Source organism: Lonchura striata, chromosome 5 (assembly GCF_050655825.1).
Source record: "Lonchura striata isolate lonStrDom1 chromosome 5, ASM5065582v1, whole genome shotgun sequence".
In the NCBI taxonomy this organism is placed as follows: domain Eukaryota; kingdom Metazoa; phylum Chordata; class Aves; order Passeriformes; family Estrildidae; genus Lonchura; species Lonchura striata.
Genome location: NC_140707.1, coordinates 30,283,084 through 30,308,823, shown reverse-complemented (window position 1 = coordinate 30,308,823; position 25,740 = coordinate 30,283,084). Strand labels below are relative to the sequence as shown.

General features: G+C 37.9%; 2 protein-coding genes across 4 annotated transcripts in view; one reads left to right on the top strand and one right to left on the bottom strand.

Moving 5' to 3' along the window:
* Positions 1 to 11,002, bottom strand: part of PDHX (pyruvate dehydrogenase complex component X) — a 32,958-nt gene extending 21,956 nt beyond the window's left edge. Inside the window, exons 1-3 of one of the 2 annotated variants that reach the window (XM_085581685.1) lie at positions 10,809 to 11,002; positions 4,816 to 4,899; positions 36 to 136 (exon numbers count right to left, since the gene is read on the bottom strand). In XM_085581685.1, coding sequence (XP_085437811.1) covers positions 36 to 136; positions 4,816 to 4,876 — 162 coding nt within the window. In that variant the 5' untranslated portion in view covers positions 4,877 to 4,899; positions 10,809 to 11,002. The remainder of the gene's footprint in view (positions 1 to 35; positions 137 to 4,815; positions 4,900 to 10,808) is intronic. The other variant, XM_021555099.3, reaches the window with a different exon arrangement.
* Positions 11,003 to 11,304: 302 nt separating this feature from the next.
* APIP (APAF1 interacting protein) lies at positions 11,305 to 25,306 on the top strand. Of its 2 annotated transcripts, none has more exons than XM_085581687.1 (8): positions 11,305 to 11,357; positions 13,555 to 13,655; positions 16,522 to 16,570; positions 17,898 to 18,015; positions 19,082 to 19,217; positions 21,787 to 21,954; positions 22,483 to 22,578; positions 23,750 to 25,306. In XM_085581687.1, exons 1-8 carry the CDS (start codon positions 11,328 to 11,330, stop codon positions 23,760 to 23,762), a joined length of 711 nt encoding a protein of 236 aa, XP_085437813.1. In that variant the 5' UTR covers positions 11,305 to 11,327; the 3' UTR covers positions 23,763 to 25,306. The 2 variants fall into 2 exon arrangements, with proteins under 2 accessions (XP_085437813.1, XP_021410776.1); XM_021555101.3 differs by having other exon boundaries at positions 22,483 to 22,605.
* Positions 25,307 to 25,740: the final 434 nt, after the last annotated feature.

The window sequence follows — 25,740 nt, the reverse complement described above, 5'->3', positions numbered from 1 at the left end:
TTATAATACCCTGCTGAGAAATGTAGGATTCCTACCAGTATTTTAGCCAATATGCCATCATCACTTGATTCCATGGTAACCACTGCCTTGTCCGTTTCAATTTCACATATTGGATCTCCAACATTCACTGTGTCACCTGCAAAATATAACAGAACTTAAGAACACTCACCCTACACTTCCTTTCAGATTTGTTTAACCATGGATGACAGATATTCACCACATAACACAATTATTTTGCATTCCTTAATATATATTATAGCTAGTTAATCCCGCATCGTTACTTATCATTTTGGACCTTTTCTTTCCAAATAAAATCACCAAGATTCAAGAACCACAAACGGCTGTGGCAGAATACCGACACATTCCCAGTACTGATGTTTTCAGCAGGCTTTCCAAGAGGAACTACGCACACAATGAAATTAATTTCCAGAACCCCATACTCAGTAGCATTGCCATGAATAAAATACTGAGCCTTCCATATTCACTGCTAGCCACCAGTCAGAGCAAACTATCTAAAACAGCTTAGGATAATGCATCATAGTTCTGCAACTGGCATCTACACTACAAAAGAAATTAAAATAAAAACCTCAGGAATTTTAATGTCTTTGGGAAAGCACAGCTGCAAGTGTGCTTAATCTCCTATATAGTTCAAAAAGGTCTTTGGCTTTTCAAGCATTCATTCATATTTACCTTGTGAAATAAAAATATGCACAAGTGCTAGAAATTGCTTTTGCTACATTACACAAATCCAAGATTAATTCTGAAGCATACTCTTCCTCAGCTTTTGAAGAATATCTGTACCTGCTAGCAGATGATAAAAATACTATGTGTCTGGATTATTTCAAAAAATCAATACTGACTAGATGTCCAACGTTAAAATTGACATTACATTAAAAACTGTTACATAGCTGAATGTTTTGGCTTCCAACAAAATACAGCTTTTTTTCCTTATAGAGACAACATATACAAGCCTAAAATACGCCTACAGTTTTGTATGAAGTAAAATTCTAATATTTCCCCATTACCAGAAATGCTGCAACAGCATTATCTGTCTAAGCAGTTAGCTTGACTACTGATATCACTCTATTGTGCTTAAGGAGCAGAAATAAAACCTAGTGCAGGTTACCGCCTACATTTAGCTAGGAGACAGCACAATAAAAAATATCATCTCCTGTTTCAGGACTGCATGAATTAGAAAGGGAAAATGAGGCGTTGTACCTCATTTGTGTTGAATAAAAACATCAAAAGCTCAGTTACCTACACAGTTTTATAAGCCATAAACGTTCCTATTACAGAAATTGGCAGAGAAATACACTTCATCTTTTTAATATAATAATCTAACAGCCACATTCCACTTTGCAATAACTAGAGCATGAACAGTTTATAAGAGGAAGTCAAAACTCTAGGCTGTATACGAGTGTTTTAATTTCAATGGATCATTAATTGAAGTAGACCATATATTAGATCATTAGGCAAGTACTTCTCAGCTGTTAAGAAATCAAATTGTTGGGCAAATTCTGTAATTTACAGAGCTAAGAATGGCAAGCAGAAAGGAATTTAACTCTGTATCTTAATCTGCCATTAGACTGTAAGTGTTCTGCACCATAAAAAAGAAATGTCAGTGCTCAGAGACCAACAGCAGTGCCTCCAGCAAGGTAGGCCAGCCAAGCAAATACCTTCATCCATGTGTTTGTCACATGTCACATCTCAACTTGGGTACCTGAAGCTGTTCATGGAAAACTAACTTCACATTGTACAGGGAAGGCAACAGGAAAAGTCCTCATAGAACTGGATAAACCACTTTTCCACTACTTTTTTTTTGTTTTCCTTTTATTGCTGCAGCCATAAAGTTACCACAAATTTGAAATGCAATTGAATAAATGTAGTGAAATAATTCACTTCATTGCAGCATTCAAGTTCTGTGCGTGTTTCAGTACCCAAGTGGAATAGAAAGGACCACAGTTACTTTCATTAGAGATTACAATATTTGTGATAGGTCCTAATCAGTGCTCAGTTTGATGTCAATTACAAATCAGCTTTCCCAATAATTAGGATTGGAAAAACACTTTTGCAAAGCATATTTTTGCAACAGAAGATGCCTGAAACCAGAGCTCTCTGAATTATATATATAATGCCCTTGAAAAATTTTGGGTGGGGTTCAGGTTTTTTGTTTCTTTGTTTGTTTTTGATTTGGTTTTAATCATTAAATGCCCATAGCTAAGCTGAATGGTTAGGATCTCTACTGAACCAGAGTTTCCTTCCAGGAGACCCAACTGGCATCCAACAGCCTCAGTGCTATGTTCAGCTGCTGACAAACAAATATCCAAACCTACAAGATACAAACTGCATTTTTTAATGTTGCAAATAAAATCAGAGTTGACTGAACACAGACACTGAGGTCCCTGGAGCTGATGTCTCAAAAGATAGCAGAGTTACACTGCGTGTGGATGCTGCCAGCACTGTTGCATCTTCTGTTTTCTGCCCACATTAACAAGAGTATTTTGGTCTCCTGGGCTGTCAGTCTACCAGCTTTCATCAACACTAAATTCATACATAATAAATACAAATTTTTAGAAACATAGTTTTATCTTTGTGAGAATGACTTCATTACCCACAGGAATCAACATGAAACTGCATTAACAATGAGAAGGAAGAGTAAAGCTATCAATTAAATTCAGCACTTTCCCTTCTGTAGTAGTGAAATTATCTGTCCATCCTGTGAAACCATAAAATGAAAACATTTGATACTTACACAAAGAACAGAAAGACTATCAACATAGTATTATACTGACACCTTCTGGTTATACAGCGGGAAAAACATTTTAAATGCAAGTAGCTTGCTTCTGTTAACTGCTTAAAAATATTTATTTTCTTGGACATCAGACTGTCAAACAGTCATATTCAGCAATGACACTGCCTTTGCATGGCAAACACTCTAGAGAATTAAGTAGTTAAGAGCATCCGTTACATAGAGGTGTGTAAACATTAAATCACTTCACTATTTTCTTCAAAATTTATCTTAATATTGTCTTTATGTTTATTGTCCAGACTCTTAGAGGAAACAAAAGTATTGGTAGGAGCTAATTATGGTCATAGATGTGGCCAATAAGACAAAATACTATATTTGGTCTTGGTCTTCTTTCTAAATAGAAAACAGAGCAATAAAAATACTAAAATAGTTTCTTTCAAAGTCTAATATTCAATAAATAATTGATTTTAATTTAATTAAAATAGGTGTGAAGCTTTTTTTTTCTTTTGTATCAGGGTGGAAGGCTAGTGGAAAGACTGAGAAAAACCACTGTATAGCTTTTACATTCTACACTTTTTTTTACATTCTACACTTTCTTATGAGGAAAGTAGAGTCATTCGTTTTGGGAGTAAACTGGAATCTACTTCAATTCCTACCATGCTTTCTTTTTTTCTCTTGCAATTTTGAATGCTATATTGTGAAACAGGCTACTGTTGATATTTAATGTTTTACAAGTATTGACAACTAAAAAATATAAAAAGGACTTTGGATCATTCTTTCCTCTCTGCATCATCTTGGACTGGATTAACTGAAGCTTCAAGTTTCAAGAACACTGGCACAATTATTTTAATTGACATAAACTTCTGAATTGTTGCCAGTAAATTCTGCAGAAATTCTTACTAAAACTTTCATGAGCAAAAAAGCCAAGTCCACTACTGGAGCAAGAAGCTGTCTTCCAGCCACCTCTGAAAATGGCTTTAAAATGTAGGAAAGCAAAGCTTTCCAGTAACACAATAATGGAAGTGTATCAGCACTTAAAAGGATAAGCTAAGCGAAAGGAAAAGGCTTATCTAGGCACAATAGTCAAAACATGTTTAGCTATCCAAATTGTGTCTGTCAAAGATACCAAGCTTTAAGGTATTTTCTTTTCTCGAAATGTATTCCTCTCTTCAGGAAATCTAAAAATGCCTGTGAACAAGGTATATTCCTACTGCTATATAAAAGCCTGCAATGCATCCTATCCCAATGAACAATAGCTATCTGGAATCCAAAACTACAGTCAAAATTCAGGTTTAATATTAAATTGAAGAAGGGACAGGGTAGGAGTAAACAGGACAAAGGTCTCCTGACAGAACAGGAACTACTGACTCTTCTACAGATCATATTTCATTTACATACAACCTATGTGAAGACAAACTTGACTTTTGTCTAGATTTTTTTATCCAGCTGTTCCAAAATATTTTAACAGAAACACATAGTTGTCAGAGCACAGAGTTCAGGCTTTTTTTGAATGAGTAGGTCAGTTTTCAGTATGGGTTCTTTTAGGGAAAAATTTCCCCATTTGGTATTAGGGTTATGAAAGTAATTTAAATTTCTCTCAGTTTTAACTGTAGACTATAATTAAGATATTAGAAAGATATTTAAAAAATACCATATATTTCATGGTATTCCATAACAAAGCAGAATAATGAAAGAGACTCTCCCGAAAGTCAATGGCTCTCAGATTTCCAAAGCTAATGAGCAGCATGACAACACTGGGAATTAAAAACAGCACACACACGCACACTCTAGAAGAGCCTAATGGAAATTTTTCAAAAATATGATCAATGCAACTTTTTGGAAGACAACAACAAAAAAAAAAATACACGTAAAGAATGAACAACTTCAAACCAGGTATAGTTTATGATGACAGCATCCATACACCAAACATTTTGCTTCAAAATACTGATCTATACTATAGATCACTATACCGATCTATAACCAGAAAGACTTATCTTATTTTTATAGAATAGATTTACATAGCTGAAGAATTATGGAAAATTTGACCACAGAAAATGCTATTTTACCTTCCTTTTTCAACCATTTCACAATGTTTCCTTCTTCCATTGTTGGAGAAAGTGCAGGCATGAGAACTTTAATACCAGGTGTACCTGCAAAACAAGCAAGGGGTTATCTCAAATGAGTACTTTTTCAGTGTAATTTTTTTCTCAGTTAATTGCTTAACACAAAAGAAACCAAAAGTGCATGAATCTGAAAGATAATTGAACAAAAGATTCACTATAATGTTCCTTTTTTTAAAAATTTACATACAAGCATGCCCACCAAAGAGCTCAAAGAAAAAAAAGGCATATTACAAGAGAAATGGAAATTCACAAACTCTGAATTCCTAAACCTGAAGTTTTGTTGATCATTTCATAATACATCCTCCTTCTCCTGTCAACCTTCTCCTCCTTGATTCAGGCTGTGGAATTTTTTCAGATTAAAGCGTATTTTTTGAATTAATAAAGCCTTTGTGATCCTAGTATTGTGGATGCTGATGATCCACCTCTTTCACTGATAAAGTTTTTTAATGTTATTTATCCTTTTTACTAGAAAACTATATATACTTTGCAGAAATTGCTTGATTTCAAGTTCCAGTGATTTTATCTTGGCTCAGTAAACCCATATGCAGAAGCAGCACTGAGTAACAGCAACTGTGAGCCATGTTAATGGGATTCTCTGAGAGCAGAGTTCAGGATACAGCACAGAGCTTGGCTTCACGGCAAATTACACCTCTTGTCATCTGATCCTTTACACTGAAGAGATACTACCTTTCTGAACTTTTAAATATAGTTAAGAGGCCAAAAACAAAAGCATACTTCTAGATCAATTTTGTAAAAGCAGCTTTCCAGTACCTGACTTTTGAGGCTCTTTTTTGAACTATTAATCTGAATTCGTGTTCAGGCACAGAACAAAAATAGACACATAGAAGTACACTGTATACAATGGCAAGGCTTATTTCTGCTTCATATTCCCTTTTCTCCAATACCCAGCATTAAGGATCGTAATCATTCTATGGGAAACAACCCCACATTTCTCCCAGTTGCTGTATTGCTTGGAGTAGTCAGAAACAGCTAAAAAAAGAAACCTAGAAATGAATAATTTTTCCATTTTTACCTCATTATCTGCTTTTCAGCTCAAAATTCTTCTAACTTTCTTCCTTGACCCTTTTTATTTTTTTCCCAAAAGCTGTGCTAAGGAACATGGTGGACAGGAAGGTGATTCAGGAGAGCCAGAACAGCTTCACCAAGGGCAAATCCTGCCTGACCAACCTTGTGGCTTCATAGGATAGATGATTACACCAGTGAACAAAGAAGGGCTATGAACATCACCTTTCTGAACTTACAGCATCATTGTCTGTAAATTGATGAAATAAGGATTTGATGGTTGAGGAATGGGTTGAATCCAGAGGGTAATGATCATCATCTCAGTGCCCCCATAGACACTGGTGACATGTCCCCTAAAGGTACTGGCAGATGAAAAGCTGTGATGTGGCAGGTTGTGGCTCACAGCCCAGAAGACAAACATAGCCTTCTAAAATCAGTGTGGCCAGCAGGTCAAGGGCAGTGATTCTGCCTTTCTGTTCTGGTGAGATCCCAGGATCTGGAGGAATGTATCCAGCTCCTGAATCCTCAGCACAGGAAAGGCATGGATGTGTTGGAGGGGGGTCAAAGAACATGCACAAAAATGATGAGGGAGGGAGCTCATCTTATATGAAGAAACAAGAGAGTCAGAGTTGTTAAGCCTGGAGAAGAGAAGATTCCAGGGAGACCTTATTGCAGTCCTGCAATAGTTACTAAAGGGGGCTTTTAAGAGAGATGGGGACAGACTTCTTAATTGGGCCAACAGCAATGGAACATGGGGTACTGGTCTGAATTGAAAGAGGGAGGATTTAGACTGGCTTTAAGGAAGATTTTTACAATGACAGAGGTGAAACATAGAAACAGGCTGCCCAGAGTGGTGGTGAATGCTCCACCACTGGGAGATTGGATGGGGTTCTGAGCAACTTGGTCTATTTAAAGATGCTCCTGCTCATTGCAGGGGGGAAGGACTAGATGACCTTAAAGGTCCCTTCCAATCCAAACTGCTCAATAGTTTTTTAAAAATGTGACACGGAAACATTGTAGCAAACCTCTAATGACCTAAGCAGCCATCAATGATCCTGATATTTTAAAATGCACCAAGAGCAGAAAGTTACTTATTCCCTAAAGCTCCCAAGACAAACACAATCAGAATCATGCTACCAAAAACATTTGAGTTTTGTGGAAACGAGCTCAATTGCATGGTTGATGTTCCCAGAAGAACATGCATTTGCATGAGCAAATGCACATTCTTTTGTCTCAGTTTTTTCATGGTAGTTTTCAGTTTAATATTACTCATGACTGTCATGTTTAGAAATGTATCCAGACAATGTTCCTTGTAACACTCACAATTCCCATCTGAATTACCTCTATGCACTTTCTTTAAAATGTTTTTTGCAACTTCTCATCTAGGACTAATAAACAGAAAAATGAACTATGTTATGTACGTGAATGCTTATCTGTGTTCATTTCCAAAATAGTTTTGTAGTATTTGAGGTATGACTGACAAAGTATGAGTTTAAAACTGTCTTATACTATACATATTTATTAAAAAATATTTCTCTATAACAGAAAGTAGAAAACATTATACATTATATGATACATTATGGGATGCAAAGAAGTGTTCTCAGTTTCATTAGTCTAACTTGACAAGTCTGACTTTGACAATCAAAACATTATTTTCAAACAATATCCCACAAATATCTAGGATTATTGAGAACTAGTGGACAAACCTCATTTTTAAAAGTGCAAATAATCCACATATTTAATGAAGAAAAATTTTTTTAAACAGTGGCTCACATTTCTCTTCCATGAAGAGCTATTTGATCCATTTCCCAGAATATGCTTTGTACTTTGGCACAAATACAAAACTGAGCAAGAAATTTGTGCCACTTTAACATTTTCCCATCAATGTTATGAGTAACTACCCCAAAGCATACAATCCATTCTGATCCTTTCATCAAGTTAGAAAAAGAACTCCAGCAGCAAGTTGAAATGGAGGAATAAACAAAGCTAGATACAAAGTAGAAGACAGAACCTTTTAATGCTTATGTCCAGAGAGGCCCACGCTCAGAGAAGTTCAGAGAATTAAGAGCCTTGCTCAGCATGAGATACGCAAGAACACCAGCCACAACGGGAGTGTTTCAAAGCTGGTTTAGTTACTTTTTGAGTTAATGACCACACACATACAAAAACCAGGCTTCAAAGCAACCCCGCAAAGAAAAGCAGCCTTACAATGTAGAATTACCTTCACCAAATATTATTTGCCCTCATCAAATTAAAAAGGGGATACTAAGAGGAATCACTGCATTTACATGAGTTAGTTGCACAGTACAGGCAGCCCTTACAAGGACTTCCATTGGGAAGGTAATATTGTTGCTTTGCAATTGTGGGTCAGCAAAAAGTTCTGGCAATTTGCACAGAATCTCAACGACTGAGCTCATGGGCAAATCAGAATTTAGAACCATAAGCAAGCAAAACTTCTGAATTTTCAGTCACCACCAACTGATTTTTACTTCTATCAATAGCAACTGTGTTATTACACTTCAATTATGTAAATATAAAGGAGGAAGACTTAAAACGAACCCAAACAAACTTCCCATGAACAAGAGACTGCTATTTTAAAGACAGCTCTCTGTGTATTCGTTCTTGGTGACACGTTTTAACTGTCAAGTTGAGTCTGGCAACATTTCTGCTGCCTTCCTTCTCTGTCAAGGGATTCAATGCATGTTTAACCTGTCCCACTAGAAAGATATTTCGTAACTTCCTACACACACTCTGCAGTCTGTAGAGAACTGAAAAATGTACTGCAACTTAACACCAATGTGGACTGAAGAGAGAAAAACAAGAAGCGTAGGACTTCATTAGCTAAAGCTCTAACTGGACAATGTTACTATGAAACATTAAAAGCAAAGAAAAATTGACACAGCTCTAACATAAAGAGGCCATTCTATTCTATTCTCTTGTTTTCCTCTTTCTCTGTTACCAACAAAGTAGGAATTCCATTCTGAATTAATTGTTTTAATTATGCAAATCAACTTTTCCTCTACCAGCACCACAAACATGGACAGAAGCATAGAAAGAAACAAAAAATTCATGCGACATGATAAACCAGATCCACATGAACCAATACATCAAATAGTGGCTTTTTCAGAAACAGAAAAGCAGAGAAATATAAATAATGCTAAAATAAAATTTGCTTAAATTTACATTGTCAAACTAGGAACCAAGGATGAGTTTTATGTCCAAATGAGCTGTGTGTCTTGTCAAATGAAGACAGTTTTACTTCTCATCTTTTATTTTAGAGGCAACAATGAAGTTAAGAAAATAGTTTGGTGATACCATTAAGAAAACTGGTATCACCAAAATACTCACCACCTTGAAAAGCTGTAAGTACACTAGAAGGATTGAATGAGGAAAGCCTGAATGACTTAAAGGTGTGATCTATCCACCCTAACACTTTAAAGCTTACTGTAAGGAATTAAAAGATTTTAGTCATTTGCATGTCCAAATTTAGAAATTTAACTCCAGCTATACATTAAGCACTCTCAATATAAAAAACACAATAGATTGTCTGGGAGGACTGTAGACAAAAATTATTTAAGGACAAGATAATAAGACCAATTTAGGAGTAGTTCATTGTGCATTATACTATATTTGCATACTATTATATGTAGAAAGAAACAAGCTTTTTCTAATGAAATTTGGAAACAAATAACATTTATTTCAAGAAAGGGATAGACTTTCCTGTATCTCACACAGCAGGTTTTACAAAGGAAAAGATTTTCATACTGCAAAGCAACAGTGCTGGAAAGAAGGGAATGTCGAGGTCTAAACCACAATGATTAAATTGTCTCTGAACTACTACTGAGTTTTATTACACGAGGTTAATGAAAGCTCACTTTTTTGTAAGCACACTTAAACCTCAAAGAGTTCAGGTATTTCATGCTCAGCATCACACAAGGACCTCATGACAATGCACCTGATCATTTTTTAAATGTTTTTTACAAGTTGTAACTTACAGAGCAAGCAGGGAAAGATGACATTTCATTTCAGGATCCGTAACTCATCCCACACCTCTTAGAGACAGAGGAAAACATGGAAGGGCAAATGATCTGCCTGATAATCATGTAGCAACAAACTCTTGAAGAATACATCTTGAAAGGGTGTTGTCATAACCTCACACCTTGATTTCTATGTAGGAAAGGATGCTAGACACACAAGTAATAAATTTTATTTTTCCATTAAAAAATCAAATAGAATAACATGAAAGATATATCACACATAGCAAGTAGGTTCTGCAGTTATTGGAAACATTACCAGAAGAGTAAGATGACAGAAATGTGGTGGAATTACCACACAAGGACCAAAATAACCAAATAAAAAACTTTCAGTGCTTAGCTATATTTCCACTTAGAAAACACAGTCCTGTTTTCAGTGGTGCAAACTTTCTCCTTATCCACAATAAAATATTCTCATATTTGAAGGCTTAATGTATTTTCCACTGTAGATTTTGCTTTCTTCCTTTCTAGACCTTTAATAATTACCACGTCCCTCCGAGTTTCTCCTGCCAGCCCACACACATCCCGCTGTGCTTTCAGTACCTCCCGAGACCAAGCGAACGGAGGGAGGACGTACAGCAGGGTGAAGAAAAGGTGTTTTGGGTTTCCCCCCTCCTTCGCATTATCCTGCTCTGATTTTGATTGGCAATAAACTCAGTGAATATCCCCAGTTCGAGTCTGCTCTGCCCACGACAGTAATGGACCAGTGTCCTTATCTCAGCACGTGAACCTTGTGCTATATTTTCTCTCCCCTGCCCGTGTGCGGAGGGGAGCTCTGGAGGAGCTGCGCAGAGCCCCTGACAGACACGCAGCCGGGGTCAGCCCACCGCAGCCACCCGCTCTCAGCCTTCTCCCCGCTGCACGTCCTCGCAGACGCACCTAGAGCAGGGCACCGGCCTCACCGCCACTCACCCAGCAGCTCCGGGGTGCCGTGCAGGTGCCTCCATCCTGCGCGGGCGGGCAGGGAGAGCCCCGCGCCCAGCGCCGAGCGCCCGGCCCGCAGCAGCCGCAGCAGCCGCTCCCCGCCGCCGCTCAGCCACAGGGACGCCGCCATCTTCCCCCGCCCCGACCGCGCGGGGCTGCCCCGCTGACCGCCTGAGCAGAAACAACCGGGCACGCCCCCGGAGCCCCCCGCGCCCCGCCCGCGGCACCGGCCGTGGGATCGGCCGCCTCGATCGCCGCGGCCACGGGCGAGTGCGATCGCACGGACATCCGCGCCCAGCCTGGCTGCTCGTCCCCCGGGCGCCCCCGCATCTCCTGTAGTCCCCTCGGCCCGCGGCGAGCAGCGGCCTCTCCATCCCGCCCTCCGGGGCTCGGGCCGGTGCCCACGGCCGGGGCGTGCCCAGCGCTCCGCAGGCGCCCGCGCGGGCGCCCCAAGAAGGCCCGAGCGAGGCCCCCATGGCGGGCGGCGGCGGGGACGCGGCGCAGGTAACGGGGCCGGGGCGGCGGGGCGCGCCGCTCCGAGGGCACCGGCACCGCGGGCTCGGCTGCGCTGGAGCCCCGCTCACTGCCGGCAGCCTCGCAGCTGCTCGCTAGCAGGGACGCCCTGCGAGTACCGGTGGGTGGCAAGCTGAGCACGAGCAGGAAGTGTGCCCTGGAGGAAAGTCAGGCAGCAAGGTCCAGGCGGAGTCAGTGTCCAGCATTCCAGGAGCAATGTTCATAAAAGCATGAGTTCGGCCTCAGCACGGGGATGAACTTCTTTACGCTGAGGCTGGCAGAGCACTGGAATAGGCTGCCCGAGGGAATCGTGGAGTTTCCCTCTCTGGAAACACTCAAAGCCCAGCTGGGCTTTCACCCGCTGGGGTGACCCTGCTTCGGCAGGGGGATTGCACTGAATTGTCTCCAAAGGGCTCTTCCAACCCAGCTATTCTGTGCGCCCACACAAACGTTATAAAATTTAGTACAGAATGTTGCCAGCTGTTAGTCTGGCTGCATCGACAGGAGTCATGGCTCTTTTTATGTTAACTGGGTGGTTTAGGTTTGTTTTCTGATTTGGTTTGTGGTTTTTTTTTGTTTTGTTTTGTTTTGTTTTTTTTGTTTTGTTTTGTTTTGTTTTTATTTGGTCTCTGACTGGGGCTTTATCTGTCATCACATCACAACCAGAACATGAGCTGGCAGTGCTGTGCTTCAGCAAACACTGAGCATATGGAGGCATTGTCTGGATGAGGCTCAGAACATCTCTCCAATTTGTATGTGACACTGGTGGAGAGACCAGCCCAAGCTTCAAAACCAGCAAGAACTGGCAGCAGGGAGATGAGAGGTATCAGCAGCCTAGATAATGTGGCCTGCCAGGAAAGTGGGAGGGAATCTAGCTCATCATAAACAAAGCAAAGCAAAAAAAGAGCAGCAGATTGAGTTGTCACAATACATAAAACATTGTCACAGAGGTGAGAGGGAAGACCATCTCCTGCATGTCCATGATCTTTGGTAAGAGAGAACAAATCCCACTGTCACTGGAGGTTGTAAAGATGAGGTTAAAGTAGGAGATTCGAAACGTTGTCAAACGTGCCCCAGGCTGCCATCTCCAGTAATTCACCTTTCCAGTCTCTGCCTCACGCTCCTGTTCCATGCTGCCTCCCCACCCTTACTTCTGCAAGTCCAACTCTTCTTTGTAAACATTTCAGCAAAGGTATTGGCACCAAGCACCTGCTTACCATTTCTACTGTGTGCTGCTATTGTTTTGGGTCTCTCTATTCTGTTGGTGTTGACAAAATGCTCCCCCCCCCATGTGGATTCTTGGTGCTGAACAAATATTTTAATTGGAAATTATTTTGATGGGCATTAGTGACCAGGGTGAGCACTAGAGCAGCTAATCATTTTAAAGCTTCTAGTTGGTGCAGTAAAAAAAAAAAAGAATCCTACATAAAAGCACACCATAAAAGCAGCTCTATTACAGTGGTAATGTTGGTAGAAATTCTAACCTCTGACACCAGAGATACCTTTGGTTAATAGATATGGATATTAATGTAATAAAAAATGGAATAGGGAAAAACTACAAGATGGGTTTTTTCCCTTCTAAAGAAGTATTAAAATAATGTAATTTGCTTTTTGACTAAACTGCATGTAAAGTAACTTTGTGTTGTAAAAATGTAGGAATGTAAAGCCCATAAAATAATTTGCATATATTTTCCGTGGTATTTTTGAGTGCTGTTTAAAAATGTATATTGACTAATAAAGTCTGTCTGAAATTTGTAAATCAAGCAAAATAAACCTACAGAAAAACTGATTTAATAGGAAAACTATTAGTCAAGCTTTTAAAAATTGATGTTAGATGCATTTATTTTCCCCTTTTTTGTGCAATAGTCCATAACATAATCCTGCTGGTGTAATATCTACGGGCCACTGCGCTCAAATAAATTTTAGATGAGACTTCTTCTGTGAAGGATAGTCAGACTTGCACCTTATTTGGAGGTTTTGTTTGTTTCAAGGTGTAATGTCCCTGGCAGAGCATAAAGGGCATTGTGTAAACATGCAGTTATTTTGTAATTGAAATTCATTAGCATAAATTAGACCATTTTGCTGTAGTATGAAGGTACTAATCCTTTAAACCCAGTTTGAGAGCTTGAATTCTTAGGTTTGAGGTGTTTCTGATGGTTTTTCATTGATTTATTTATTTGCTTTTTAGGATGGGTTACATCCAAGGAATCTTATCCCAGAGCTTTGTAGACTATTTTATGGTTTAGGCTGGGTAACGGGAACTGGTGGAGGAATCAGCTTGAAACATGGGTAAGTAATGATGAAAGAAATAATGTGGTGGTGAGAGAGAGGTTGGCTGTGTTTCGTAGTTGGTGAGGGCATTTCAGTTCCATGAGAAATATTTGCAAGTCAAGAGTGAGCAAGAAGTTAGAGGGGGAAATGAGCAGTTTGCCAAAATTAACCATATAGGAGGAAGGTGAATTGTCTGAATTAATTATTGCAGACCCTTCAATGGGGAGAGACAATTTCAGAGAGTGACCTTATTCTGTACTTTTCCTACCTTTGTTTGAGGTAGATGAATTGTCTTTAAAGAACAATGTGTTCCCCCTTTTTCATTTCACTGACTGTGAAATGAAAAATGGAATTTATAGTGGATTACATCAGGCTTTCAAATGCCTGTGGTTAAATAAGATCAGTCTCACCCTGGATGTATTTTACAGGCCAGATATTTCCTCTAAGAAGGAAATTCCTGTTCCACTGAGGTCATTTCTAAGGAGAAAAATATTTCACATATAACTAAATCATGACAGGTAACAGCAATTTTGGGTCTGTATCTCCTATGAAGAAGCACCACTTTGTGTTTTAATTTGCCTATCTCCTGCCTTTTCATAATCCCCAATCCTTTTAGTGGGAACAGAGCTCCTCTCAGTGGCCACTGGAAAAAAGGATAAGTCTTCATTCTGTAAAAGGCCTTGCACAGTGCCTGCAATTCTGTACCCAGTCACAAGGTTGTGACACGATCTTGAAAGTATCTGACCTCTCATTTTTCCAGTATACATTTGCATGCAGGCACAAACAGCCATTGTATTCCAAGATGTATTTTATATATATATAAAAAATAAATAACCCCTAAACGCTCATACTTGTGCTGTTTGAACTTTGTGCAGGTCATTTCACCTCCCTGCTTGATTTTGCAAGCAAAGCCACAACAGTAATAATAATGAGATGAATGAAAAGAGGATAAATTCTGTGGGAAGATCTTTTTAGCTCTAATTTGTCATCAGTAGCTAAATGTAGCCTATTTTCTTTGTCATTCCAGTACAACTCCTGTTGGGTTTGGCAAGACAAATGTCATTATCAGAGAACACACTAATATAGTAATATAGTATTCCTTAGTAGTTCTCTAGCTGGTTTACTTGGCATTGTTAGAAAGGAAAATGTAAAAGAACAGTTGAAATTTGATTCAAATATAACAACTGTTTTTACCAGGTAATCTTAATCAGCCTTACTCACAGAGCAGTTCATATCAACCATCAAGAAAAAAAAAAAAAAATGAAAATTTGGACTTGGCATAGCATGTTAAAAATGAATGTAGAATTCTTTGTGAGCTATCTTGTATTTGAAGACTTTATTTTGTCATCATATTTTCTCGTTATGGTTAAGTTCTAAAAAAGAAAAAATCTGGTTTAAGAAAAATTTTTTGTCTGTCATAAGTAGCTGAGTTTACCACTTGATTTCATATCTTTCTCATGCAAATGAATCAAGATTAAATTAATGCAATGCCAGCAGTGTTAATTCATTAATGTCAAAAATTACAAATATGATAAAGCCACATTTTTTTGTGCTTCACAGACATTTTACCTCTATGAATAGTACATCATCTTAAGAGTTTTATTTTTGGAAGAATTAAAATCACAGAATTGTTTAGGTTGATAAAAATCCTTAATATCATCAAGTGTCCAACCATAAACCTACAACTGCCAAGTTCTCCACTAAACCACATTTCTAAGCATGATGCCTAAGTGTCTTCTAAAATCTTTCAGAGATGATGAGCCAAGTGCTTTCCTGGGCAGCCTATTCCAATGCTTGGTAACCTTTTCAGTGAAGAAATTTTTCCTAATATCCAATTTAAACCTCTCCTGATGTAAATTGAGGTAATTTCCTCTCATCTTGTCACTGGTTACCTGGCAGAAGAGACCAACCTCACCTGGCTACAGCCTCCTTTTAGCCAGTTGTTGAGAACAAAGAGGTCTTCCATGAGCCTTCTTTCTTCCAGGCTAAACACCCCCAGCTCCCTCAGCTGCTCCTCACAAGACTTGTGCTCCAGACCCTTCACCAGCTCCAATACTCTTGTCTAGAACTACAAATACCCCATGGTCCATAGGAAATGTGTCTGTAACTTGACTAATTATTCACTAGATGTCTCTGTGCTCCTTAGTACGTGATTGCTGAAGCCAAATATGATTGCAGTTCAGAGAGAGAATATAATTGGGGGTTTTGTGCTAATAATGAAAATAATGCAGTACGATCTTGAAATCATTTTAGTTTCAATCAGTTTTTACAGTTTTTCTTCATTTAGTCCTTGCAAGAAGTGATGCATTTCTACTTAAATTTAATTACACTGAATTAGTGAATTAGTGCTATCAACTCAACTAAACATGGAACTGCACTAGAAACCTAACCTCCACAGTTGAAAAAAAAGTGTTTACAGTGTTGCATGTTGCAGATAATTATTACTGTTTATAGATATTTTATGGATTTTTATGTAATGGTTTTGTCACCTGCCTTATCACAGATCATTATCTGTTTGCAATTTCTCATTTAAATTTTACTCTGAATTCTAGGAATTTGAGTTTGAGTTACTGCATGAAGAGGCTTTTTTTCTTTGTTGGAAAAATAAGGCTACACTTCTTACATTTGTTTCTGATGTCTGTCAAGTTGAAAGCAGGGTTTTGTAGCCCTGCAAGTCAGATTTTATCTGCCATTGTACAATTTCCTTCTATTTTGAAAACTATGTACCTGTCGATGTATTGGAAGAGCAAGAAAGTTTTTAAATTGTGAGGATTTAGATTTGCGATTTCCTTTTCAGTGGCTCAAGAGCTTGAATGCCTGTACAGTGGAAATAGTCATTGCTCAACTGTGTTTACTGATTTTTCTCATCTGCAACTTTTTCTAGAGATGAAATCTACATCGCTCCTTCAGGAGTCCAAAAGGAAAGAATACAGGTGTGTTAAACTGTACTTTTACCTCAGAGCTCATCTTGAGATGGATGAAAATGCCTTTCTTTAGAGTTTCATTTTTCTTTATGTGAAGTTACAGACTTGTTATACTGTTGACCACATTACTGAAACAGCCGCTGGTTTCTCCCAGTACTTCACTATCATAGCAAGCCTGTATGTGTTTCAGTGGCCAGTGTAGATTAGTCTTGATGTTCTCCTTGCTTTAAATTAACACAAAGCAGCATGAGAGTGGAGCATTACTCCAGTCCAGCTTTATTCTTTGACAGGCTTGGTTGGCTAGACCTGTGTGGCTACAGTTTCAAATTACCCACTTAAATAGACATTAACACTTCTGTCAAATAAACATTTGCTGTTTATTTTCATTTAAGTGATTGCAAATATTTGTTTTGGTATTCTCAGTAAAAAAATGGGCTCTCCCCATGAAAAGGTGACCTTGTCTCTCTGCTTTTCCAAAAAAAACCCAAAATGTAAGAAGAGAGGGGAATGGTACATGATACCTATTTTATGACAGCAGGAACTCCCCCAGAATAGTGCAATACATGGAATGGATTTGTCATCTCATAAATCTGAGGAGAAATACAATGAGGACTGAAAGGAATTTCTTCATGGTAGAAACTTGGGGTCTTTGAGTAGTGTTCGCTAGGGATGTGAAGAAGTAAGGCAGGCAGAGGTATGTAAGATGCTTTGGTCTGTGCTCACAGTAACAGAGGATTAAGCACAGTCAATGAGGAAATCTCCTGCAATTGTATTTTCTGCTGGCTTCTAAAATAACATAAAAATTTTATTACTATCTTGAACAATTCTTTGTACTATTCTGATGCACAAAGATAATTGATGCAAAGGTTTCATGTAAAACTACTAAAAGCAAAGTTTAAAAATAAATAGTTCTGCAAATTTAAATGTATTATTTTTACTTTTGTCGTTTGTTGGTTCTTTTAAGTAGGGAAGGAAAAACACATCAACACTTCTTATTTTTAATCAGTTACTACTTTTCCTTTTGATCTGTTTTTATTACTGAGCTATACTATACTATCTCCTTTCTGAGAAAATTATAGTTTTACAAATATCTGCATGGCATCAGTCCGAGGAAAAAGAGTACCTAGTACTAATTTCCATTACACTGTGTTGGTAAGTACTATTAGAAACTGGAATAAATGTGGAGCATTACAGCACTTTTACAAAGTTCAAACCACATTCTGTATTAAATATATGGTTTGTATATATTTGTTTCCCTAGAGGGAAAGCAAAACTATTTGAGGTTAAATATCAAACAAAACTATCACAGATCAAAATAATTTTTTCTTTCTTACAGCCAGAAGATATGTTTGTTTGTGACATGAATGAACAAGACATCAGTGGTCCTCCACTGCACAAGAAACTAAAAAAAAGCCAGTGCACACCTCTTTTTATGAATGCCTACACTATGAGAGGTATGTAGCAAAGTTTGTAGTTCAGCAGTGACTGAAACACTGTATATGTACATCCACAAAATTGCTTTTCAGTACCATATTCTTCATACATAGAAGTTACAGAAGTTACATGTGAAATAAACATGAAACTATAAAATAAATTGATTTGCAAAGGTATATATACAGAGGAATATAATTCATAGTAACATCCTGTCAGTATCACTTGGAATTTAATCTGCTCTTGTAGCTATGCCTATGGTCATGTTTTCAGGACAGATTTTTAGTGCAGAATATTGGTAGGCTGCAGGGGAAGTCCAGGATTATAGCAGTTTTATATCAGTCGTTTTGACAATTCAGCTATTACTGTTTAAATCCTTTTGCATCCATTGGCTGAGATTAACAGTTATAAATTAGGAATAAGTGAAAACATTATGAAACTTTTCTTCTGCAGGTAGATAGTAATAGAGAGATTTTGATGTTGTGTAAAATTTCCATCTGTTGTTTTAGAAAGGATTTAGGGAGTCTCTTTTGGTCTTCCTGCACAAGCAGCTTATATGTGTCCTCAAGGAATAACAACATTGTATCTTTGTAAGTAGATTATAATTATTGTCTACCTATCTTTCCATTATGACACAGTAAGATGATGAATTTTTTTTTCAGAGAATCAGCAAATAATTGAAGAAACATAAAAAGAAAGTAAAAGGCCTTAAACTTTAATTTAACAAATAAGTTTGGAAATTCTTTATAACCTCAGAACTCTGATAAAATTAAGAGTTTCTCAGTCATTGCTGTATGTAAAGAAATGTACAAATAGTGTTTCTGCTTAAATTTGTACAAGCAGTGTCTCTCCTGGAATTTGTCATTAACTGAAAGTTTACACAAGTGTCCTAAGACAATCCCTAATTACACCTTATATGAGTATTTACCTAATAACTTCACTTAGGTTGTTGTGTATTTTTTCCTCTCATACAGCAGATCATAATTTTGTAAGATGCCTAATCAAAGGAAATTAATCAAGTATCTGAATAAAATTTTTCTAATAGACGCATTTTAAAATTAATTCTAAATTTTCTTTTTCTGTTCTTAGGGGCAGGCGCAGTGATCCATACACATTCCAAGGCTGCTGTTATGGCTACCCTTCTTTACCCAGGGAGTGAGTTCTCTATTACCCATCAGGAGATGATAAAAGGAATCCAGAAGTGTACTTCAGGAGGCTATTACAGGTACTTCTCTATATTTAGGAAAAGAGGTGTGATGTTTGATCATTTGTTTTCAGCAATATCAACACAAGTCATTTGAGTTATATACCTGAAAGTGTATAATCCAAAGTATTAAGAATAAGAAGTAAAAAGACCTCTGGAATGAATGAGTCACCACTGGCTTTCTGTAAGATCTGAAGCCTGTGTAAGAGATCTGAGATAAAATCTTGTAATGCCAAGGCTGCTGTGGTCTATTGAGCCACAGGAAGAAGCCAAATAAAGAGCTACATCCTGAGATGTTACCACATCTGTACAAAATTCAGCTGAAACTGGAGCCAGCCAACACCAGGATGATTGATAGCATGTACAAACTGCATTTGGGTGAACTTCACATATCACTGCCTGTGCTAGTTTAGGGCATGTTAAGAGAGTAGAGGATTTCAGATTTACTTGACAGAGTTTGAAAGAAAATTCAGAATAAACAGCTAATTAAAGATAATGTTATTACTTTTCAAGGATGAGCTCTGAGGTAAGTGCTGAGTTATTCCAAATAATGTGTGATGGCTTGTTTTGAGGTCTCCACCCACAGAGTGTTGAATTGGGATCTGCAAACAACATTTATATAACATGTGACAAGGAGATGAGAAATTGAAATGCTAAATTCTTTCCACTTTTTGATGTTAATTTTTGTATCTAAGTATTACCCTTTAGCAAGGGAGCAAGCCATATGTGATTTTACACCCAGGCATATTTTATTCTATTTTGGTTGACTTGCAAGCTTTACTTTCTTGTCACCATTAGCATGTGCATTTGTAATGTGGTAAAATACAAGCCTTTGTACTCAATTGTCTAACAACACTGTTTTTTTTTAAATCCACAATATTTTTTGATATGCATTTTGAGCTCTCAAGCACTCCTAAACATTAGTCAGGAAACATTGTATTTATTGGATTCCATACTTCCAAGTTTTCTGTGTCATTCTATTAATTTACCAGATTCAAGAAATCAAAACTCCAGGTTATATGGCTCATAAGCACATGTTCACTCACACTAGACTGATTCCACTGGCTTGCCTCACACAAGGCAAGCCCATTGAATTCAAAAGAAAAATGGGACCTTGGATTCAAAATACAAAAATGGCACTTTTCAAAAAAGGGATTGTATGTTGTTTGTAGTTACATAAATCTTTTCTGGAAGCTGTCCTGGAAAATGCTACAGCTAGAATAATCAGAAGTATATGTTGGCCTAAATATGACTCCAGTGATCTAGTTTTACCTTTGATTTCCATAGACGTAGAATTAGAATCAGTAGTAAACAAATTTAAAAGTCAGACTGTCACAAGGTGTTTTTTACATACATGTTTGAGTAAATGTAGGCTGCTTATATTTCAATTTACAAAAAAGAGATCCCAAGTATTTAGCTCACTCCGAGTCTTCTTGACATTTTTTATCTATTAGTTCTTGATAGAAAGCTTATCATCCTGGTTAGGAATCAGTTATGATACTTATAGCAGCTTTCAAGCTCAAGCAGAAAGGAAAACCTAGGAAGTCAATCCATTAACTCATTAGTAACAAACACTCCAAGTGTAATTTTAGTGATCCAAATTTATAAGAGTCAAAGTAGAGCTTCAAATGCCACCTCACTTTCTTCATTCGCTATTTCTATAGCCTTCCGTGAGGAAGCGTCAGCACTGAGAACCATAAGACATGAGACCTTATCTTCTGAATATTTGATTTAAAATACAAGTTGTTGTTCTGTTTTTTTGCCACTGCTTTCTATCTGTGTTTTACAAAAGAAAGTACTACTAGCATCCACTCATTAAATATCTATGCGATCTCAATGATAAATCTGAACCTGAACTGGGGACTTATTAAAACTATTTAAACAAGTTTCTGCTAGTGTTAATTAAGGTTCAAACAATGCCAAATATCCCAGTCCTCCTTCAGAAGAAACTCTTAGGCAAGTTCCACTGAGTAACGTGCATCGTCTTGTCTTTGGAGCTGGGGTTCTCAGGCTCTCTTAAGATCACATGTAGCCCACCATTGACTCCATCACAGAGAATTTATTTTTCATGTGTTGATTCTACCTTCTATTTATGTGCCTTAGCACGACAATCTTCCAGGGGCTTTTTGGACTACCTAAATTAATTTTTTTCTGCTCTCCAGTGAACAGCTTCATTTCCTTCTATATGATATGATATGATATGATATGTGATATGATTCTTTTAAATAATTTAATCTGAGGTAAAACTTGTAGATGATGCCAGTACAGGATGAAAACTTTGAAAAAGTTGTAAAGGGACCCAACTACAAAGTGGTATGAGAATAAACAGCTACACCTAATAGATTAAAGTGTTGCTTTCTTTTTGTGCCTCAAGTGTAGCTCAGGTATTACCAGCGTTATATGTGTTTGGGAGTGAGACATATTCCTGAGAATTCCTATGCTACAGCATGACTCACAAGAGAAGAGCATAAAATCTAGTGCTGAGAATTTAATATTTTACACAGTCAGAGGATAATTTCTTTCTCGGAGAAAAGTTTATACATCAAGCACAGAAGTTTTTTAAATACTTGAAGATGCTTTTTTTTTATAGATATGATGATACATTAGTGGTTCCTATTATTGAAAATACACCAGAAGAGAAGGATCTCAAGGAGAGAATGGCACGTGCAATGGAAAAATACCCAGACTCCTGTGCTGTCCTGGTCAGACGCCACGGTGTTTATGTTTGGGGAGAGACATGGGAAAAAGCCAAAACAATGTGAGTACAGTTCAGGAATATGCTATCTCTTGCCTCAAGATCTTAATGAACTTAATGCTGTGTATATTTCCAGCCTGTGGACAATGATTCAGAATATTAAAGCCTCACTGCATGTATAGGGAGCTTTTGGGGATGGATTCATCCATGATTCCATTGCTTGGTTTTCTTTTCATATCAATGCTGGCTGATAGAGCTGCCAACATTTTCCTTTGAGACAAGTCAACAAGTCCCTCCTCATATGAAACATGAAACCTCTTCTTTATGACACCTGCCACTACTGTTTGTGTAGCCCTCCCTAGTCCCATTTTTGGAATTTATCTCATTTGCTGATGGAAATGCAGCAAATCAGTATCATGTAGGAAAATGGCACTTTCCATTCCACAGCACTGGAAATAAACAATAATAGAGTTGTCCAGTCAGACTATCACATTGGTGATAAAATCTTAAGGAAGGAAAATGCTAATTTTCATAAAACATGATAAGACTTGAGCTTTACTTACATTGCATTTTTTTCCCTATTTATTTTAGGTGTGAATGTTATGACTACTTGTTTGATATCGCAGTGCAGATGAAACAGCACGGGCTAGATCCTTCAAAACATCCAGCAGGAGAAAATGGGATCATGTAAATGTCAACAACATTTATACTCAGGTGTGAATTTATCTGTAAGGATGATCTGTTTGGAGGGAGAGACTACAGATGACACCATCACTTCAGTCTGCTTTCCCATTCAGGAAACATCAGTATTGCTCATCTTCCCCCAGTCTGCTCCATTACCACTGCAGTTGTATCTATAGCTGAAATAGTGCTCCTTTTCCACACAAGGCAACAAAAAATCAATGTATTAATAGCTAGACATGTTCATTGAATATTTAGTACCAACGTACAGCATGGAGCATGCTTTCTTTTTAAAACAAAATAATATCAAGCATTTCCAGAAAAGCCAAAATGGACTAAAAAGGCCAGAGCCTAGTGAGCTGATGTGGACAGAGATGTCTGAACACCCAAATTTGTTCTTCTGCTTCCAGGATCAGGTTTGATTTCAGACCAATTTGGTAATATTACTTATGTGGTGGATTAATTGGAGGTTTTACGGGGTTTGGTTTTTTTCTTCAGTGTGGCTGGTTTGAGTTTCACTGATTAGTGTTACCTGTTTACCTCATGCAGGAAATCATATTGGCTTTTTGTTTTCTACTGTAGCAATGATCAGTTTTGAAAGTTTTCATAAGAAATTTTTGAAGTTAAAGCCCATAGATAAAACATGGTCAGGGTGTACTTTACATGAAGGCTACCTGAAACAATTCTCACATATGGCAAAACGGTATGGCAAAAAAAAAATGCAGTGGTAGCATAACATTTCAGAGTTGGGAAATACAATTTTAAAGATACCAGTACTGAGATTATAAAGGAATTTCTTGACCAAAGCAGTGGTGTAATTAAACAGGGTAGGCTAATGACAAATGCTTCCTCAGGCAACATGAGCCCAGAACAGACAGGAACTTGGCTCCTCAGGGTGGGCGTTATGCCCACCCTGGAGGAGGAAGCAGTGGGGCAGGAGGTGCCGTCAGTGAGCCTCTGCCTTAGCAGGCTTTTAGGGTGCTGCTGCTGCCTTCAGTGATGAAGACACGTTGGCTGCCACAGAGCTACCTCATGGCCCACGAGAGCCATCCTAAAATTACTCTTCAGCCCCTGCAGTTGATAAGTTGGGCTACTGTAGTGGCATTAATATTCCTTTGCCTATTTATTATTACAAGTTTTAGATTATTTTTGCTTTTACTTTGTTTCTCCTGTACAGGTTTCTTACATGATGATGGAGTTCCAGTGTTCACCCCACACTATTGAAGCCAGAAGGGGGTGCTGATCCTCAGCTGATTGACAAACGTCAACAGGAACTTTTTACAGTTAAACGCACCTAAGAATTAAAGGAGAGTTAAAAAAACCCCAACTACTGAACAATCATTGCAATTTACAAGTCCTGTCAAATGCCACAGTAGGAGGAATGAAAATCCAGATGCAAAAATACTTCAAAAAACTTCGGAGAATTTATGTCACATTTTGGTTTTGTGCCTTAAAAATGTGTATTTCAACAACATGCACTTGTTCATCCCGCTCTAATGCTACATCATTTAATTTGAAATAAGTCTGCATTTCTGAAAGTTATTGTAGCTTTTATTCTTCCAGAAAAAAGTGAGGACAGCCCCTTAATTAGAAGTTAATAAAGTTTAAAGCATTATTTGAACTCTTGATTCCTTCATACCATGTTCATGTTTATGTTTTGGGTTTTTTTTTCTTTTTTAAAATTAAGCCTGTAGCATATGTATTTTTAAATTCTTCTAATTGTCATTATAATGAGAAGGAAATTTTATAGCATGTCTTTCATAGTTGTTACTGAGGGACTGCTCTGGGTCTTACCTTTTTAAATTCCTTCACTTTGAATAACAGTTTTTTATGACCTCTGCTTAGCCCCCCCCCAAGGTAGATTTAATCAAACTGCTCATTAAAATACAGTCTCACATAATTATGACAAAATCTTCTGGAATGGCCCCCAGTGTAAGCCTTGATGGACCAGCTTTCTAACTGAGTATTGAGACCTCAGTCCCAAGGGTGAGATGAGACAGGCTAAGTGTCAGCTGACCCTGGTTCCTGCTAGGGGCCATGCATTCTCGCCACTTCCCCTTCTGTCATCTCTGGCACTTTTTTGGAGCTTCCATGAGGTGAATTAACTCTTCAACCTGAAGTAAAACTGCTGTGGGAGTGGGGAAAAAAATGTTTCAATTATTTCCTATTGAGCCACTGATAAAAACACTGAATCAAGTCAAAGATGGGTCCAAAGAGAACCTAGAGCCATGGCAAGAGGAGATGGCAGATACCACAGATGGCAGACAACACTTCCCCCTTTTCCTGGAGATGACAATTAGGGTTAGTGTTTTGTGTACCTTAGATATGTTTGCCCTTCCCTCTTGTACCTCTGTGCCTGCAGGGTGCAACCTTTAACCCTTAGGGGGACCCTGGTTATTGTGAAATTATGATTATCACTAAGTAACTAAAGGTTGTTGGCTGTATGTTTTTTGGTATGTTTTTTCATTATTAGACACTTGTCAGTGGCAAACAGTTGGCAGTGATTCCACATCTTCTTCATGTATGTGGATTGCAGTAAGAACTCGTGTGAAAATACTGTTTTTTAGACCAGAGGGTAACTTTGGACAGGCTGCTTCACTTAAGCATAAAATATCTCTGAAGTGTGTTCAAGGCTTGAGAGGTGCAACTGACCCTAAGGGAAAGCAGTCTCTAAGTCTCATAGCTTTTCTTCCCTGTGGATGTACTAATAAAAATACTTCATGTGACAATCCAATTAGTCTTAAAATGTAGTTGCCATCTATTCATTGCGACCTTTAATTCTTTATTTAAACTGTCTGATTTTTGTAAAAAATAACTTTGTGTGGTATTCTGATGATGATTTCAGAACAGGTGATAATTGTATTGTTCCATGATACTGATGTTTTGTAAGGATGAAAAACATTTTACATTTGATGTTTTTTTGTTTTATGTATGTAAAGACAAACCGTAAAAGAACACTCACAAGGAAAGGTATTTTTGCCAGTATATTCCTCTGGGTTTATGTTAGTTGCAATATCCACTTTCTTATGCAGCAACAATTTGCTCTGTAACCTCTCTACAATCTGTAAATCATCACATTTCTACAGTAGTGGTTAAGGATTTCATACAGGATTCCTAGAAGCTCAGAGTCCCATTCAGTGATTTGGAAATAAGTGAAATGCACCCTTC